The sequence below is a fragment of the Podarcis tiliguerta genome (genome assembly GCF_965153285.1).
Source record: "Podarcis tiliguerta genome assembly, chromosome: 10".
NCBI classification, from domain to species: Eukaryota; Metazoa; Chordata; class Lepidosauria; order Squamata; family Lacertidae; genus Podarcis; species Podarcis tiliguerta.
The window spans coordinates 2,382,317-2,399,543 of NC_139543.1; the positions used below are offsets into that span (position 1 = coordinate 2,382,317).

Sequence of the window (17,227 nt, forward strand, 5' to 3'; positions counted from 1 at the left end):
AGAATCAAACCATAGTTTCAGAACTTACTTTGCTCACTACTAGCCATGCTTAGAATAAAACCAAGTTTCCTAAATGCAGTCTATGGTGAATTCAAAACCAAAAGTGAAAATTTTCCATTTCCTTCCTGACACATAATGAAGAAGCAGTAGTGAGGGTGCAAGCCCAGGGTCATTTTTCTAATTCTAAACCATGATTTAGCATTATACCCAAACTAGGCTTCAAAAATCCATAAAACTACTAAAAAATCCATAAAGCTACTGTCAATACCATTATCCTCATTCTTCAAATGGGGTGTAGAAGAAGCCTGAAAGATGGTGGCCTGCCTAAGGATTTTAATAGACTTCTTGGCTCACAGCTCATACTCTAAATCACCACAATACCCCAGCTTCATTTGCATTGGAAGGTCAGCATGTGCATTATATGTATGTACATGTTAGAAATGCTTTAAAAGGTTTCTAATTTTAATTATTCATTTTTATTTGTCGAGTATACAGATTTATACCTGTGATGGGAAATCCCTCCCATTTTCTATACAGTGGTACCTCAGGTTACAGATGTTTCAGGTTACAGACGCTTCAGGTTACAGACTCCGCTAACCCAGAAATAGTATCTCGGGTTAAGAACTTTGCTTCAGGATGAGAACAGAAATCGTGTGGCGGCGGCAGGAGGCCCCCTTAGCTAAAGTGGTACCTCAGGTTAAGAACAGTTTCAGGTTAAGAATGGACCTCCAGAACGAATTAAGTTCTTAACCCGAGGTACCACTGTATAGTAAATCACATTAAAACCCCCATCTCCAAGCAGTGCAAGATTTCAGGGGTTCCAGGTGTGTGATTAAGGAGAAGAGGTTTGTGTTTCCTTTTGGGAATGAGGCGAGCGGAGACTGTGGTGTCTTTATGATAGATGGTTTATTTACACATATATGCAACCTGAGTCTACAATAGAGGGGTTCGCAGCATTAACACCCCCAAAGAGTCTTGTTTCTTCCATAGCCACAGCCTGGGATTCCAGCAGAAATCGGCCATCATGCTCTGGTTCTCTGGCTTTCCAACCTTCAGCTTTTTGCCTTCAGCTTCTGGCTCCTGCAATTCCTTCCCTAACCTCTCTATTCTAAACTCTGGCTTTATCTGTTTAAGGCGGCAGGGTGGGTGTGCGTTCTTCGCTCAGCAGTGCCATGATCCTTTGTTCTCTTAATGGCCCATCAACCAGGCAGCTAGTCTGGCTATTTCCCAGAATTTGAAGGCTTGATTAGTTTATAACACTTGCTGGATCCAGGGATTATAGGAGTCTGGCACCCACAAACTCATAACAATATAGTAATTCATCAGTTCCATAGAATCTGACATTTAATTAAATAGAGCCTATTGCTAAGAATTATAATGTCATAAAAGCCATTCTTAAATAAATGAACAATCCATCCAGAAGAATTTCAATGTTTAGACTGCAATCATAAGACTGAATTCCTATGAACACTTACTTGGGAATAAGTCCCATTGATTTCAGTTGGACTTTTGAGTAAGCAAACATAGAAGCAGCTTGCATGGGTGCTTAGTAGGATGGATGGATGAGGTATGGCACCTTGGGTGGTCTCTGCCTAAAAAAGCTGCCCTTTAAATCGTTTCATAAATCAATCACTGTTCCTTTAAAATAAATGAAACTTACTTCCAAGTTTAGTAGTGCAGCACACACTCTGAAGGCAAGTGTGGTATCTTTGGTTTAAAAGATCAGGCAGCAGATGGCGGAAAGAGCCCCGACAGTCCAGAGCAGAGCAGACAATTACTGAGATGGATGACTCTAGCTTGGTATGAGGGAGGTCCCAATGTTCATACCAGGACTGTAACCGAAGGAGAAGGCCTGAAGGCCTGAAATATTAAGGAAATGAACATATGGATCTCAGTTTTTTAAAAGTCAACCAGTTAACCAGTCATTCTCAGCCTGGAAATACAGAACCATTTACTTGTGGTGTGAGCCACACCTGTGGCTCTCCGATGGCTCCTTGCCTCAGCCAGCTTGGCAGAAAGTAAACACAGCCAAGCTGGAATTAACACAGGTACGCCAGTGCACACTGGACAAAGAGCAGGCCCACCCTCTTCTGAACGCGGAAACTTTCAACCACGCTGGCAACAAACAAACAAATCAGACACCCCCCTCAAAAGGCCTAGATTGAAGAAAGCAGGCGTGTGGAACCCTTTTCAGCCTGAAAGTTGCATCCCTTTCGGGAACAATAGCGGTGGGTGTGGCCAGAGGCAAAAGTGGGCAGAAAAATTAATGTAAATGTACCTATGCCAATAAAGCTTTGAGAATCTGACACACCTCTCTATCCTCCATCCAGACAACCAAGGCTGTATCCTGACCTTTCAAACATCATGAGAATGATATTAGCTATATCGTTCTAAAACATCACAGGGCACCGTTAAATTAAAGGTGTTCCTCATCTTTAACAATGCAGTTTCCCTACTGTCGTGTCCTGGTTGCTCTGCAGAACCCTCTAGTGGGTTATGTGTTATAGTAACACATTTTTAATTTTCAAGAAAACGTACTGCATTCGTTGCATTATGACAATCATTCCTTAACCCTTTGTTAGAAACCATGAGTGTAGATCCACCCCATGAGGCATTATCAGAGTTCCAGGACACATTTCAGTCAGGCCAGAACACAAGGGGGGCAAAGTAGGTCCAGTAAGAGACATGACATATCTCACCCAAATGTATGTGTTATTAAAAATACTTTATCATAAAATAGGCAAGGGTGTTGGGGTTGTTTGTTTTTTACTCATTTTATTCCATTTTTTTAAGGCTGAGAATGGCATTGAAAAATCTGGAAAAGTATGCAATCTGAAGGCTTAGATTGGGAAGTGCAAATTAGACTAGTTTACTGAAAAATGCAAACCAGATAATTTTTTTGTTCATCTCTAGTTAGAAGCAGCATGATAAACTGCTTGACCAAGGACTCTTCTTAAGTTATTATATCTTCTTAAGTTATTATATTAGACCATCAACAGCAATGCTGAGAGGATTTGCAGAGTCCTTTTAAGGATATATATGCATTCCTCTTTTTATTAAAAAAAATCAAGACTCAAAAGGACAGATTCCCTTAAGTAAGAGAGAACTGGGTCTCTGAAAATGTTATTTTAATAACTTCATGCAGCAACATTTTAGGCTAATATAAACAGGATATGCTGTTTTACATCACTAAAATCTGTTTGATACAGATGGAAATCTATGCAAATTTAATAATTAATTCTTCAACAAAAACTCATACAATTAATCAGTTGATTTTTGTTTAGTTGGGTGCAAAGCCTCTGCATCGCAATGTTCATTAGCAGAAATGTTTGTACTGCACCGAACTTGTCATGTAGCAGCAAGCAGTGGCAGCAAAACAATGGCAGCACAATCCCACGTGAAGCATGTAGGGAGAAGATATGTTTAGAAAAAGGAACTGATGAATTATCTGGATTAAAGAGTCTAGACATGGGAGGGCTTTTTAATCATGATGGAAGATGAAGATGAAACAAATCTTAATGGCAGAACAATATTCATTGAAAATCATTCACTGTTCATTTTAGGCTCCCAGTTTGCAGCAGGCCCAACACCTTCTCTTGCCTTTTGCAAAAACTTATTTCCTTAGCGCTTATGAGGGAAAGCAGATAAAATACTCTGATGATTGACAAAATAAAATAAAATATGGCTTGTCTGCACCGTTTCTGCTACCACAGCTGTCCTTTGACAAGATGGATGTTTTATTCCAAGCCAAGCAACTGCCAACACATTCCAAAGGCAGAGAAAAGGGATTAAAAGCTATTGAGGCAAGGCAAATTTATAGAAAAATTAAACAGAACAAGTGAGAACATTGACTCTGAACACACCATACGCATCATATTTTTGGTGCTGTGTAAACCGAAAGACACACAGGATTGCTGGAAATAAAGAGCACCATGTTCTGAAATAGTGGGTAAGCACAGATTTGCTTTCCATAGAAGCAATCAGCCAGAGAAAGGTGCAATGTTGGATTTGGTGCTCCGAGAGGAAGGGACGTGAGGGCACTGCTCTGTCTGTGCACACAGTGCAAAAATTATCTTGTGGTACGTTTCATATTTGATGTACTTGGTTTTTCCTGCACAGAGATTGTGTATAGTCTTAAAATAGAAGCAGTGTTCCCCATACTCCATGTCTCTCTTTCTCACAGGCACCACCCCCACCCCTTCATTCATCCGATGTCATGGACTGGCTGGACGCAGAGGGATGGTGGGACGAACCAGCTGGGGAACCCCCAAGGGAAGAAGGATCAGAGCCTGAGGAATGGTGATGGGTCAATGATTGGTGGACAGAGAGAGAAGAGGGAGAAGGATCAGAGCTAGAAGCTGCAGCAGGAGAGTGGGATGAGGGAGGCCAGACCTACTGGGGATAAGCTGCTGTGCTCATTAGGCCTGACACACCACCAGATCTGTGCAGATTGTGCTCTTGCTATTAAAGAGTTAACTCCAAGTTGCATGGTCACTGACTGACTGATTGATTGATTGATTGCCAGTTGGCTCCTGACATCCATTCACACCGTACAATCTTTCCTCTCTCTGTGTCACCCTCCTTTTGCCTCTCCCTTGACCTCAAGGACTCACCACCTTATCCTTTCTTTCCCTTCCTCAGAGACCAAACCACAGATGGGCGTGGCTAGAATGTAAGCTCCCTCCTCACCTTGTCTCTTGTTCTCATCATTTCACTCACAGGCTACACTGCATTATCACTAGGAGAACAAGAGAGAAGACATGGAGCCTGAGCGAGGGAGGATGGATCACAAGACGCACTAGATCCCACACTTTGTGGCCGGATGAGAACCAAGGGAGCGAGGATTAGGGGGAAATTGTCTGGGTGAGAGTCAGAGCATGGGCAGGAACCTTCAGCCCAATGAGGCCTGCCAATCTGAACTCAATTTCCCCCTATTTCCACCCACCTATCTTGCAACTGCTGTCATCCAATGTCAGGTGTGGAGTAGGTAAAACTGCAGCTGTAAAGGAACAATTGAGTATGTCGTCAGTTGCTCATTTGCAAGCTCAGGCAAATGCAAGTATGGTTCCTATTGGAAACTCCCAAGTGGATCTGATGTCTGCCAAAAGTAGCACACCTTGCATTCGGCACCAAACCCAAACATGGCTTGCACTGGGCACAGTTTAAATCTGGCACCCAATGCAAATTATGCTGCTTTTGGCCAGGGTTGGATCAGGTGCCTGATGGGTGGGCAGCCCTGCCCATTTGCCAGACATGGCCTTCTTTGCTCCGTGTTTGGCTACAATCTGATCGCGCCCTCCAGCCCAAGGTGGTTTCCATGCGTTACTACATGCTCCTGGGGATTTGCATGCCCTTCACCACCACGTGCTGCTCGGAATGCTGAAGTTTGGCACGGGGTCAAAGCTCACGGGGATTTAGCTCTGCAAGGTGCAGAGTGTCTTTCCCTCACCTCTTGGTAACTACAACTAGTTCTCTACACACACCTGGCAGGCTTGAAACTTGTGAACTTTCCCATTTCAAAAATTAAGAAAAAGGGCGTTAGCCATTTCACATGTTTGTTAATAAATACATACCAAATCTCTGCATGTTGGTATTCTCAGCATACTGCCGGAGAGAACAGCTGGTGGTAAACTATCAGAAAACCAAAGTCATGGTTTTCGCAAGGAAACATAGATCACATAGCTGGAGCATGAACAACCACCCAGTTGAGCAGGTTAAAGCCTTTAAATACCTGGGCATAGTCTTCCAGGCATCGGGGTCATGGGATGTACACCAAAAATGTGTTAAAGAAAAAGCAGCCCAAAGTGCTAAGACGTTTTTTCCATACAAAGGGCGGGAAATACATCCCAGCAGCCCTAGAAGTTTTCCAAGCCAAATCTTTGGCGCAGATACTTTACGGGGCCCAAATTTGTACGGGTAATCATTGCAGTATTCTTGAAACTGTCCAATCCAAATTTTAAAGGCAGATTTTTTCTGTACCACCTTGTGTCCCAAATGCAGCATTACGACTGGAGGCAAGTCTTCCCTCTGTAGAAGCTCGGTCCTGGCAAAGAACTCTTAATTATTGGCTCCGTCTAAATTTAAATCCACCTGGTATACTTCCCTTAGTGACACAAGACCCCCATAAAAGTGTGTGGCTTAAAATTGTGCACCAAAAACTCCTCTCCTGCGGACTCCACCCACATCAGCTTCTCACGATGGGCTTTATTAAAGCAAAAAGGCTAATTGGACAGCGTCTGAAGGACATAGAGCAACAGAACAATCTGGCCATTATAAAGAAATTCTGTCCTTGGTATGCCTCCCCCCCCCCTCAGTTTGATTCCCTGGCACCATATTTGTATAAATTAACTATCCCAAAATACAGAAGTGCCTTCATACTGGCCAGATTGGATGTGATGCCCTCTGCCGTACTTGAGGGCAGAGACCAAAAGATTCCAACTGTGAAACGACTCTGCCCCTGTGGAGACGGCAATCTGGAAACAGTGGCTCATGTTCTCCTGCCCTGTCCCCTTTATAAAGATCTGAGGAATGAGATCATTACCCCACTCTAACTTACCATCCCAGGCCACCCTTCAGAGGCCACACTGTTCTTTCTTTTACCAGATCAAAATGATCAGACAACAGCAAAGGTTGCTAGGTTGATCGAGGGTGCAGTGAGATTAAGGGCCACTATCTGAACGATAATCTTGGTCATTTGATTGCCCTTTTTACCCATAGCTGTCTTTTTTATTTGTATATATTTTATTTGTATATATTGCTTGTTTTATGTTGCTATGGCCGTTGGCTAATGCGAATAAAGTTTATCTTATCTTATCTGCATGTTGGACATAATCTGTATTGGTGCCTACATGTGTAGTGCTAGAGAACACGTGTAAGCCTGATAATGTGTCAAAATAACTGGTGAAACTGGAGGGTAAAAACCACTGGTTATCAGGTGTACATGGCATTCTACATGTTCAGGTGCCAAAGCATTCCGTCCACTGAACCTAGGTGAGTCCAAATGCCAAGAAGGGAGCAAAGAGAGGGAAGTTTGCTCTGGGGGCAGAACAGATGGGCAGCTTCCATTCTGCTCATTCAGGATACAGCATGTGTAAAAAAGTGACTCAGTGATTAGCATGGGAATGTCTGCAGGATTTTTACTAGTGCTACATCACAAGGGGTTGACCTTATATCGTAGTACATGAATATATTGAAATAAATTAGAAAGTGAAATATAGCAGTTCACTATGGAACTCTCTTTGTAACTCCAAATCTCAGAGTAAAATGTCAGAAACTTGGCAGACATACACACTTCCTAAGATTTCAATATATATACAGTATATATTTAAAGCAAACCTCTGATCATATATAAAGTTTTTTGTTTTTGCTTATGGAGAATCAGTGGAGAATGGAGGGGCCACTGCATGTGAATATCAAATAATTATGGCATCATAAGGGTCTCTATCTGTCACAGAAACACATTCTTATCACTGCGCATGTTACATGGGTTTGGGTATGAGGTGAAGGGTTATTGGAGCAGATTCCCAAAGTGACAGCTGTTAGTGGGCTACTGCCAAAGGGAAACATTCTACCATTGTTTTGACTCTCGTTCCTGAAACAATTACAAGAAGAATGTCTTTCTTTCTTTCTTTCTTTCTTTCTTTCTTTCTTTCTTTCTTTCTTTCTTTCAAAATGTGCAATTTGGCATGCTTAAAAATGTTCCTAAATATAGAGCCTAATGAAGGAAAGAGACCAGTTTTGAAGGAGCTGCATTTTAAATGAACCCATTTTGTTTATGCTGCAGTCGAGTATCATTTTACTGATGTGGCTGCTCATACATCACTGTGCTAATGAGGCAATGAGTAACCAGGCGACACAAGGCCTGCTTTATTTCCAGATCCTACAACTTCAACCAACTGAACAACCAGAGTAACGGGGCAGGACCAAGGCATGGATGAAATACTGCTACTACTACTACTGTTACTACTACTGTTACTACTAATAGGAACTCTTCTCAATATACTAGCTCCATCAGTTGTGGTGACTTTAATCATACACAGAGGACCACATGTGACAGAAATGAGTCAACTAGCTTAGGAAAGAAATAGCTGGGATCTCACCCCCAGCTTCTCCTTGCCTCCCTACCTCCATCACTGCAACCTGTGCATCTTCTCTCCCCAGCCAGGGGGGGAAAGAGGATTGCAGATACTGATGATGCCTAGTGAAGACAAGCAATCGAATCAATGGCACAATCTCTTTCTTCTAAATTAAGTAATCTACACTCAGAAACAAAGATCCTGTTGTGTGTCAGAACTACATCAGCTCTGAGTTTGAGAGAGAGAGAGAGAGAGAGAGAGAGAGAGAGAGAGAGAGAGAGAGAGACTGGTTGAAGGTATGGAGTCAGTAAGGGAAAAATCACTGGGTTTCTTGCTTGAGTTAGCTGGAACTTGGGCAGCTTGGGGAGGTTCACACAAATTGTACTTGGGGGATCTGTTGCTTGCTGAAGGAGTGCCTTTTTGTTCCCACAGTGTAGATATTTAAATAAAGCAAATAGTACAAAACCACCACAAGACTCCAGTGCTTTCTCCTCTAAAGCAACCTAAATCCAGTAGAGCTGATTCTGCTGGAATTTCTCACCACTTGGCTACAAACATGAGAACAAATAAGCACTCTCAGCCCTCCGAATGACTGCATATGTGCCAGTGTTTTGAGCATAAGCTGACAGGACATATAAGGAGCTGCCTGATATTGAGCCCGGTCCAGTTGTGGCCAGCGGGGTGGCATGAGTGGGGCTGCATTGCTCTCCTGGCTTCTGACCACCACAGGCCACTTCTGCTTACTAGGAAAAGGAACGGCAAAGGAGCTTGGCGGTTGCAGGCATACGTGGGGGCAAGAGCCAACACAAGCTGCTGTGCTTGCACCAAGCTGAGTTTGCTGCTGCCTTGCCCTTCTCTTGCTCTCAGGAAGCAACAATAACAGTGTTTGGAAGCTGGGAGAGCAACCCAGATCCACCTGTGCCACCCTGGTCAACTCCACCTTCTACCCTAGAAAACAGCAATTTTGGAAGGTCTCAGGGGGACTTATTTCCCAGGCGTGTTGCCAGAGACGGAATATGATGGGACCTTGTATGCAAAGCATGCATTCTGTAGAATCAGAGAATTGTAGAGTTGGAAGGGATGAGGGTGGGCATCTAGTTCAACCCCCTACAATGCTGGAATCTTCTGCGCAACGTGGAGCTCAGACTCATGACCCTAAGATTAAGAGTCTCATGTTCTACGGATAGAGCTCAGTCGATTATGGCTCCTCCAAAGTTATGTGATCAGGTCTTTGTTGTTGTTTAGTCGTTCAGTCGTGTCCGACTCTTCATGACCCCCTGGACCAGAGCACACCAGGCACTCCTGTCTTCCACTGCCACCCGCAGTTTGGTCAGACTCATGTTTGTAGCTTCGAGAACACTGTCTAACCATCTCATCCTCTGTTGTCCCCTTCTCCTTGTGCCCTCCATCTTTCCCATCTTTCTCCATCAGGTCTTTACATCAAAGCAAAGCCAAACAACCCTTGACAGAGCTAGATTATGTTTACTGCTAAAACTAATACTTGCATTGTTACATTGTCAGTTGGTTAGAGCATGGGCTGATAATGCCAAGGTAGCAGGTTCCATCTCCATATGGGACACCTGCATTGCAGGGGGTTGGGCTAGATGATCTCCAGGGTCCTTTCCAACCCCACAATTCTATGATCTCTATGATCCCTGTGTACTTGAGCATATTGAAGACTTCTGTTAATTTACAGCACCATCAGTAATTATTAGCAATAAGTGCACTATTATGCTCTGAAACACAGCACTGCCAATTTGCTATTTCATAATGAAACACAGTGGAAATGGAATGTGTAGATGGAAAATGTACTCCCAGCTTACCAAGAAGCTAAGAATAATCACGCGACCCCTTCCCTCCCCCCACCTGCCCTGGAAGGGATGTAAAGCCAGGCGTCAATCAATTGCCATGCTTGTTAGCGAAATAGTGGATTTGGGGGCTATTTACTACCCTAGGCAATGCTCTTTCTTAGCATTTTCAGCTAAGCATGAAAATGCATGTGTATTTCTCAAACCATGTTTTTCTGAAGGTCATGGCTAGCTGACATTAGGGTTTGAAACAGCCTAGTAAAAAGTGAAAAGTGGCATTTAAACTTAATTACAGGTTAACGCTAAAGAGCAAGGTAAACCAAAATATTTTTGTTGAGGACAAGGGTCCCCCTAAGCAATAGAAATGCAAATTAATATTCTCCTAGCAAGGACTATGCAGATATGTACAACATGGCCAGGCAGTTATTTTGTAATGCCAAAAATCATACGGGGATGGGGAGGGTAGTTCTGTAGCTTTAAAATGGACATTAAATAAATAAAAATAAAAATAAAAAATTATTATTTATACCCCAACCATCTGGCTGGGTTTCACCAGCCACTCTTTTAGAGGGAAAATAGAAAGAGATCCATAATATGCTTTCTCTTGCATTACAAGTCTGCCAATGCATATGTGTTTTGCACTTGTAGGTCCAACATTATAGACATGATTCCACCAAATATCCATGTAGCTCCTCTTTGCTGCAGAAATAAAAAAGGGCTGAGGAGAAATAGCATGTTCCCTATTATTACTTCAAACAACTATGTTGACCATGATGTCAGGCAGGAGTGCAGTCTTCCAGATGTTGTTCCCTTCATCTCTGAACACTGGTCATGACAAGAGTCCTACAACCTCTGGAAGGCCACAGGGTAGCCAACTCTGAGGTAGAGGCATGTTGCTCCTACCTGAACCCTTATTTTCTGGCTGCCAAACTGGGAAAACGGGTTCATTCTGGTCCTCACTGCAGCCCTTCATCCCAATGAAGACAATGCCCACTCCCATTAAGCACCTCAGCTGCTAAAGCAGGACATGTTGTTGTTGTTGTTTAGTCGTGTCCAACTCTTTGTGACCCCATGGACCAGAGCACACCAGACACTCCTGTCTTAACAGCATCATCTTTTAAGATTTTAAATAGTTCAGCTAGGATGTCATCACTTCCATTGGCCTTGTTATTAGCAGTGCTTTCTAAGGCCCATTTGACCTCACTCTCCAGGATTTCATTCTCAAGGTCAACAACCATACAATCTGGGGTATCTGGGACATCCGTATCTTTTTGGTATAATTCCTCTGTGCATTCTTGCCACCTCTTCTTAATGTCTTCTGCTTCTGTTAAGTCCTTACCACTTTTGTCCTTTATCATGTCCATCTTTGTGTGAAATGTTCCTTTCATATTTTCAATTTTCTTGAACAGATCTTTGGTTTTCCCCATTCTATTGTTTTCCTCTATTTTTTTTACACTGCTCGTTTAAAAAGGCCCTCTTGTCTCTCTTTGCTATTCTTTGGAGGTCTGCATTCAATTTCCTGTATCTTTCACTATTTCTCTTGCATTTTTCTTGCCTTCTCTCCCCCACTATTTGTAAGGCCTCGTTGGACAGCCACTTTGCTTTCATGCATTTCCTTTTCATTGGGATGGTTCTCATTGTTGCCTCCTGTATAATTTTACGAGCCTCCATCCATAGTTCTTCAGGCACTCTGTCTATCAAATCTAAATCTTTAAATCTTTTTCTCACTTCCACTGTGTATTCATAAGGGATTTGATTTAGATTGTATCTTACTGGCCCAATGGTTTCCCTTACTTTCTTCAGTTTAAGCTGGAATTTTGCTATAAGAAGCTGATGAGCAGATCCACAGTCAGCTCCAGTTCTTGTTTTTGCTTTCTGTATAGAGCTTCTCCATCTTTGGCTACAGAGAATATAATCAATCTGATTTTGATTCTGCCCATCTGGTGATGTCCATGTGTAGAGGCAGGACATAGGAAAGGCATAAACCTAATTCACGCGCAACATTAACCCATGGCTTAGTATTATGTGCACAAGTAGAAAGTTGCCTTGGGCTCGTGTGCTGACTTTCCTCTCCTGCTTAGTGAAGCATGCAAGCCTCAATCTCATGGTTTGAAGTTGGGTTATTTGGAAACTTACCAGATTCTGTTTTATGCCACAATCGCTCATTGCCATGTAACAGCAAAGCAGGCAAACAAGGCAAATGAACAGGAAGAAAATGAAAAAGACATGTGCCTCCCATTACACCTCACTAACCTCTCTAAGGGCCAAACTGCAAGTTAGGTGGAGACCCATGATCAGACCATCTGAAGTTTAGGAACTGAGGAAGCTGCCTTATACTTAATCAAACCATGTTTCTTCACCTAAAAGCCATGGCCGCGGCTAATAGAATTATTGAGTAAGGGGCTTGTTTGGAGAATTGGTACTGGGGGAAATAATTAAACTCCCCACCCAATTACAAACACAGACACCACACGGCTGCTTTTAGAAAAAGAAACAGGCATTAACATGTAGTTTGGCCCTCTGATGACGCAGCAGATGTTTTCCCTTGCCACTGTCATCCCTGCAAGTCTCCCAAACTGTCCCAAACTCATTCATTTCTTGATCTCTAAACACTTTACTTTGTGCAAAAGAAATCATACTAAGTGATAAAACAAGAAAAGAAAGATTAATATAATGGTGGCTAACACAATGGCCTTTGCCCCACTGATTCTGGCATCGTCTGCCAGCAAACCATAAATCCGAGTCAATGGGAAACCAAGTCTTGCTCAGATATTTGTACTGGCAACTGTTCCCCACTTGGAAAGGATATTTTCTTCTCGGCATGACAACAAAACGTCTTCAATAATAACAATAAACTCTAGAAAATGTACACATATAAAGATAGCGTCTGTTGTCAGAGGACTCATACAGCTAGACCACTAATTTTGTAGAGCCCCTTTCTTTCTTTATAACATCATACATTAAATCTGGGGAATCTATTTCTCCTCTAATAACTTTTGGAATTTCAACAAATCTTGGTGCTGGTGGATGGATGCATCAAGGCCGCTTTCAAGAATTTTTCTTGAAAGGAAAAATAAAAGAGGCTATAGCAAAGCTGCTCTGTATTATGATCAATCACGGCTTAATCAGATTTGATGCTTAAACAGGACAGGCAGAATTGTTCAGCTGCAACAGATTGTTTTCTGTTTGTCTGAAGTCATCCTGGGTTTCTCCTCCCCCCCCCACCCCCAGCAGCTTCCTGTAGCGTTACATGTAAGAAGATAATGAAAAACAGGAGAGAACGTGGGCAAAATTATTCTTGTCCGGTACATGGCAGAATATGCAATTCAGGAAATTATGAGACCAATTAAATGAAGCAGCCACTGTGTCAGATACTTTGTTCAAAAAAGAAGGGGAGGGGGGAGAGAGAGGGTGTTCAGGAAGACACATGATGCCAAATTCCTTATCTTTACAACACTGAGAATTGCTGCGTCTGAGAGAAGAGAGTGTAGGAGCTCTGGGCTGATTCACACCTTAAGGACAGAGGTGGAATTGTAACTCAGAAGGAGGCAGCCTCTGGCCTCCCTGGACAATTGACAGGCTACGTTATCAGTCTGCCATCATGCAGACACACCAAGAACTAAAGACCTGGGCAGAGCCAATAGCTAAAGCACACGATCTTCTTCACAGGCCACACATGGAAAATATTTTCAAGGGATTAAACATTTGCAAAACAGGTAATTTCCCCTAACCTCGCTCATAAGACAGGCTAGGGAAGTATGCCCATTTTACAGATGGAATACATAGTGAGGTAAAGTGATGTCTATGAAGACCCGTTGCTGGGAATTGTGGGTGGGAACGTCTCCTGCTTCCCAAAGGTATCTGGATCTGGGTAGCAGCTTTCAGTTTGAAACGGGAAGATCAACTATTTTTTTAGTTCTGTGTGAGCACCTATCTTTTAAAAAAAGCAGTTATTTTTCCTATTGCCTAGTATTGGATTGCAATTACAGTGGTACCTCGGGTTACAGACGCTTCAGTTGACAGACTCCGCTAACCCAGAAGCAGTACCTCAGGTTAAGAACTTTGCTTCAGGATGAGAACAGAAATCGCGTGGCGGCAGCAGCAGGAGGCCCCATTAAAGGCTAAAGTGGTGCTTCAGGTTAAGAACAGACCTCCAGAACAAATTAAGTTATTAACCCAAGGTACCATGGTAATAGGTATGGACCCATAGAGGAGTTACGCTTTGAGCCATTTTAATATAAATATTTATGTGGTGAAGATCTCAGCGGCTGCCCAAAAAAGAGCAGAGCACAACAAATTAAAGGAAACTCTTTAAAGCTGCATCTGAAGACCTGCCCAATCGGAAAATTGTCCCCACTGCACCCCCCCCAAAACTAGATGCCCTTAACATTGAATTCCTTATCTGTTTTGAGGCACAGGCGGACACTCCCCTTAAAAAAGAGATTTTATTGTGGCCACTCTGAATAGATGGCCTTTACAGTGTTTATGTTTTCTCGCAACCACAATAGATTAGAACCCTTTTCAGAAAAAAAGGAGGGAGTATTTATTTACGCAGCTGTGTGCGAGCCATTTGTGGACAGGTGCAGACTGTAGCTCTGGGACATTGTGTGGTATAAAAAGAATGGGATTCACATCAATTGGTGGAACATCCTGCTGGCAAGACTTGATTTCATGAACAGACCTCAGAATCAAGACATGTTATTTACTTTCTGAGATCAGAGGCTGATTTAGGGAAGCACGACTGGTTTGGTCCCACTGGGTGCAGAGTCTCAGGGCCACTGCGGGGGGGGGGGGGGGCTGCAACTAGGATGTAGAATGGAAGGGGAAAGGTGGAGGGGAGCACAGACTCACAGGGCGCCACTGAAATGTGAGACCCTAAGATCTTCCACTGGTGAGATGGTCTAGGAGAGAACATCTCCTACTCAGAGCTTGCAGGGCAGCAGCTGAAGAAGGAGCAAAAAGGGGTTTCCTTGTGTGTGTGTTTCTTTGTGGCTGATTAGCTGCTCTCCCTGTGCAAAGGTCAGAGGGGGCTGTTGAAACCCTAGTGGTGCACACAGTTTGATCCATCTTTTAGATTTAGGGGAGCTAGTCTCAAACGTTTGTTGGGGGAGACCTAGGTTTTTTGGGGGGGGAGTTATTTGTCCTGTCTTCACGCTTTTTATGATGCAGGACCGCTGTAGCCACCCCCAACAACACGTTCTCAAGATGGAGGGGGAGGGAACAGCTGCAGTCGCCTGCGGTTCCTGCGCAATGTTTGCCATCTTGTAAAGGTTGCAGGCAGCTTTACCTGCAGCAATTGCATGTTGATTGCCCTCTTAGAAGACAAAGTCCAGCAACTGGAGGAACGTGTAGCTACGCTCCAAAGAATTAGAGAGCTGGAGCTCTTCTTGGAAGCAACAGAGCACACCGTCTCCACCAAGGAGGAGACAGGGGACTCCCCTGAGAAGGAGGCTAGTTCACCAACACAGGAGCCAGATATATGGAGAAATGTGACTCAAAGAAGTAGGAGGCCCAGGGTTCGCTCTGATTGTTTAGAAATACACAATCGCTTTGAGGTCCTCTCCCCTAGCATGGAAGACGAAGAGCAGATTCCATTTGAGGATCTCTCCCTCATTACAGTCGATCAGGTATATGAAGACGAGCAGCAAAGTCAGAACTCAGGGAATGTGCAGGTGACCTTGGAACGGACAGCTCACGGAAGAACCCCGACCAAACCTAAGAGGAGGCGTGTAGTGGTGATAGGGGATTCCCTACTGAGGGGAACAGAAGCAGTGATCTGTGGGCCTGACAAGATGTCTCGGGAAGTGTGCTGTCTCCCCGGGGCTAAGATCCAAGATGTAACTGAACGACTGCCAGGAATCATAAAACCCACTGACAAATACCCCTTCCTCTTGGTTCATGTGGGAACCAATGACACTGCAAGCAATAGCCTCCAGAAGATCAAAAGAGACTACGAGGCTCTGGGCAGGAAATTGAAGCAATTAAATGCACAAATCGTCATCTCATCTGTCCTCCCAGTTGAACGACGTGGCCCAGGGAGAGAGGGGAAAATAGTGGAAGTAAACAGCTGGCTTCGCAAATGGTGTAAACAGGAACGGTTTGGATTCTTAGATCACGGACTGCAGTTTTTTGAAGATAGACTTCTGGCAAGCGATGGGCTGCACCTCACAACGGTTGGGAGGAATGTTTTTGCCAAAAATCTCAGAAACCTTATCAGGAGTGCTTTAAACTGACTAATGTGGGGGAGGGAGACAGTGCTCCTGAAGGTAGGAGTCTATCAATTGATGAAGATGATCATCCAAATGTCATAGACCAAATGGAGCAAACAGCACGCAGACCTAGTGGTGGGAGGAAAAAATCCTTAAATAAGAGACACGGGGGAATGATTAATGGACTTCAATGTCTGTACACTAATGCGCAAAGCATGGGAAATAAACAAGATGAGCTTGAGCTCTTGGTACAGCAAACTAAATATGACATAATAGGCATCACTGAAACCTGGTGGGATAAGTCCCACGATTGAAATGTAATAATGGAGGGATACAATCTATTTCAGAGAAACAGACCAGACAAGAAAGGAGGAGGAGTGGCGTTATATGTCAGGGATGTGTATACCTGTGAAGAGATCCAAGATTTAGAACCTCAAAGCCAAAGTGAGAGCATTTGGGTCAAAATTACGGGAGAGAAGAATAACAGCGACCTCATTGTGGGAGTTTACTATAGATCCCCAAGCCAAATGGAGGACATAGATGATGCCTTCCTGGAACAGATGGCCAAGCATGCAAAAGGAAGGGAGATAGTAGTAATGGGGGACTTCAATTACCCGGATATTTGTTGGATGTCAAACTCAGCCAAGAGCATAAGGTCAAACAGATTCCTCACTGGCCTTGCAGACAACTTCATTGACCAGAAAGTGGGAGAAGCAACAAGAGGAACAGCCATTTTAGATCTGGTCCTAACCAATGTTGATGACCTGGTTAGTGGGGTAGAAGTGGAAGGATCACTAGGCGCGAGTGATCATGCTCTTCTGAAGTTTACTATACAGCGGAAAGGAGCAGCCAAGCATACTAGGACTCAATTTCTTGACTTTAAGAAAGCCGACTTCATAAAACTTAGGGAAGTGCTGAGTGAGATCCCATGGACAGTAATACTAAAAGGAGAGGGAGTTCATGATGGCTGGGAGTTTGTTAAGAGGGAGATAGTAAAAGCACAACTTCAGGCAATACCAATGAGACGGAAACATGGAAGGTGCCTAAAGATGCCAGGGTGGCTATCTAAAGAACTTTTAACTGAGTTAAGATTAAAAAAGGATGTGTACAAAAAATGGAAAAGGGGGGAAACCAC

General features: G+C 43.5%; 2 protein-coding genes across 8 annotated transcripts in view; one reads left to right on the forward strand and one right to left on the reverse strand.

Moving 5' to 3' along the window:
- FRMD4A (FERM domain containing 4A) overlaps positions 1 to 17,227 on the reverse strand; it is a 401,265-nt gene that overhangs the window by 190,326 nt on the left and 193,712 nt on the right. The gene's annotated exons all lie outside the window — the stretch shown is intronic.
- LOC310658191 (uncharacterized protein) lies at positions 14,806 to 16,548 on the forward strand. 2 transcript variants are annotated; one of them, XM_083400047.1, is made up of 2 exons: positions 14,806 to 14,847; positions 14,941 to 16,548. In XM_083400047.1, the coding sequence occupies exon 2, from the start codon at positions 15,184 to 15,186 to the stop codon at positions 16,114 to 16,116; it is 933 nt and encodes a 310-aa protein (XP_083256173.1). In that variant the 5' UTR covers positions 14,806 to 14,847; positions 14,941 to 15,183; the 3' UTR covers positions 16,117 to 16,548. The 2 variants fall into 2 exon arrangements, with proteins under 2 accessions (XP_083256173.1, XP_083256174.1); XM_083400048.1 differs by lacking the exon at positions 14,806 to 14,847 and adding an exon at positions 14,871 to 14,915 and having other exon boundaries at positions 14,958 to 16,548.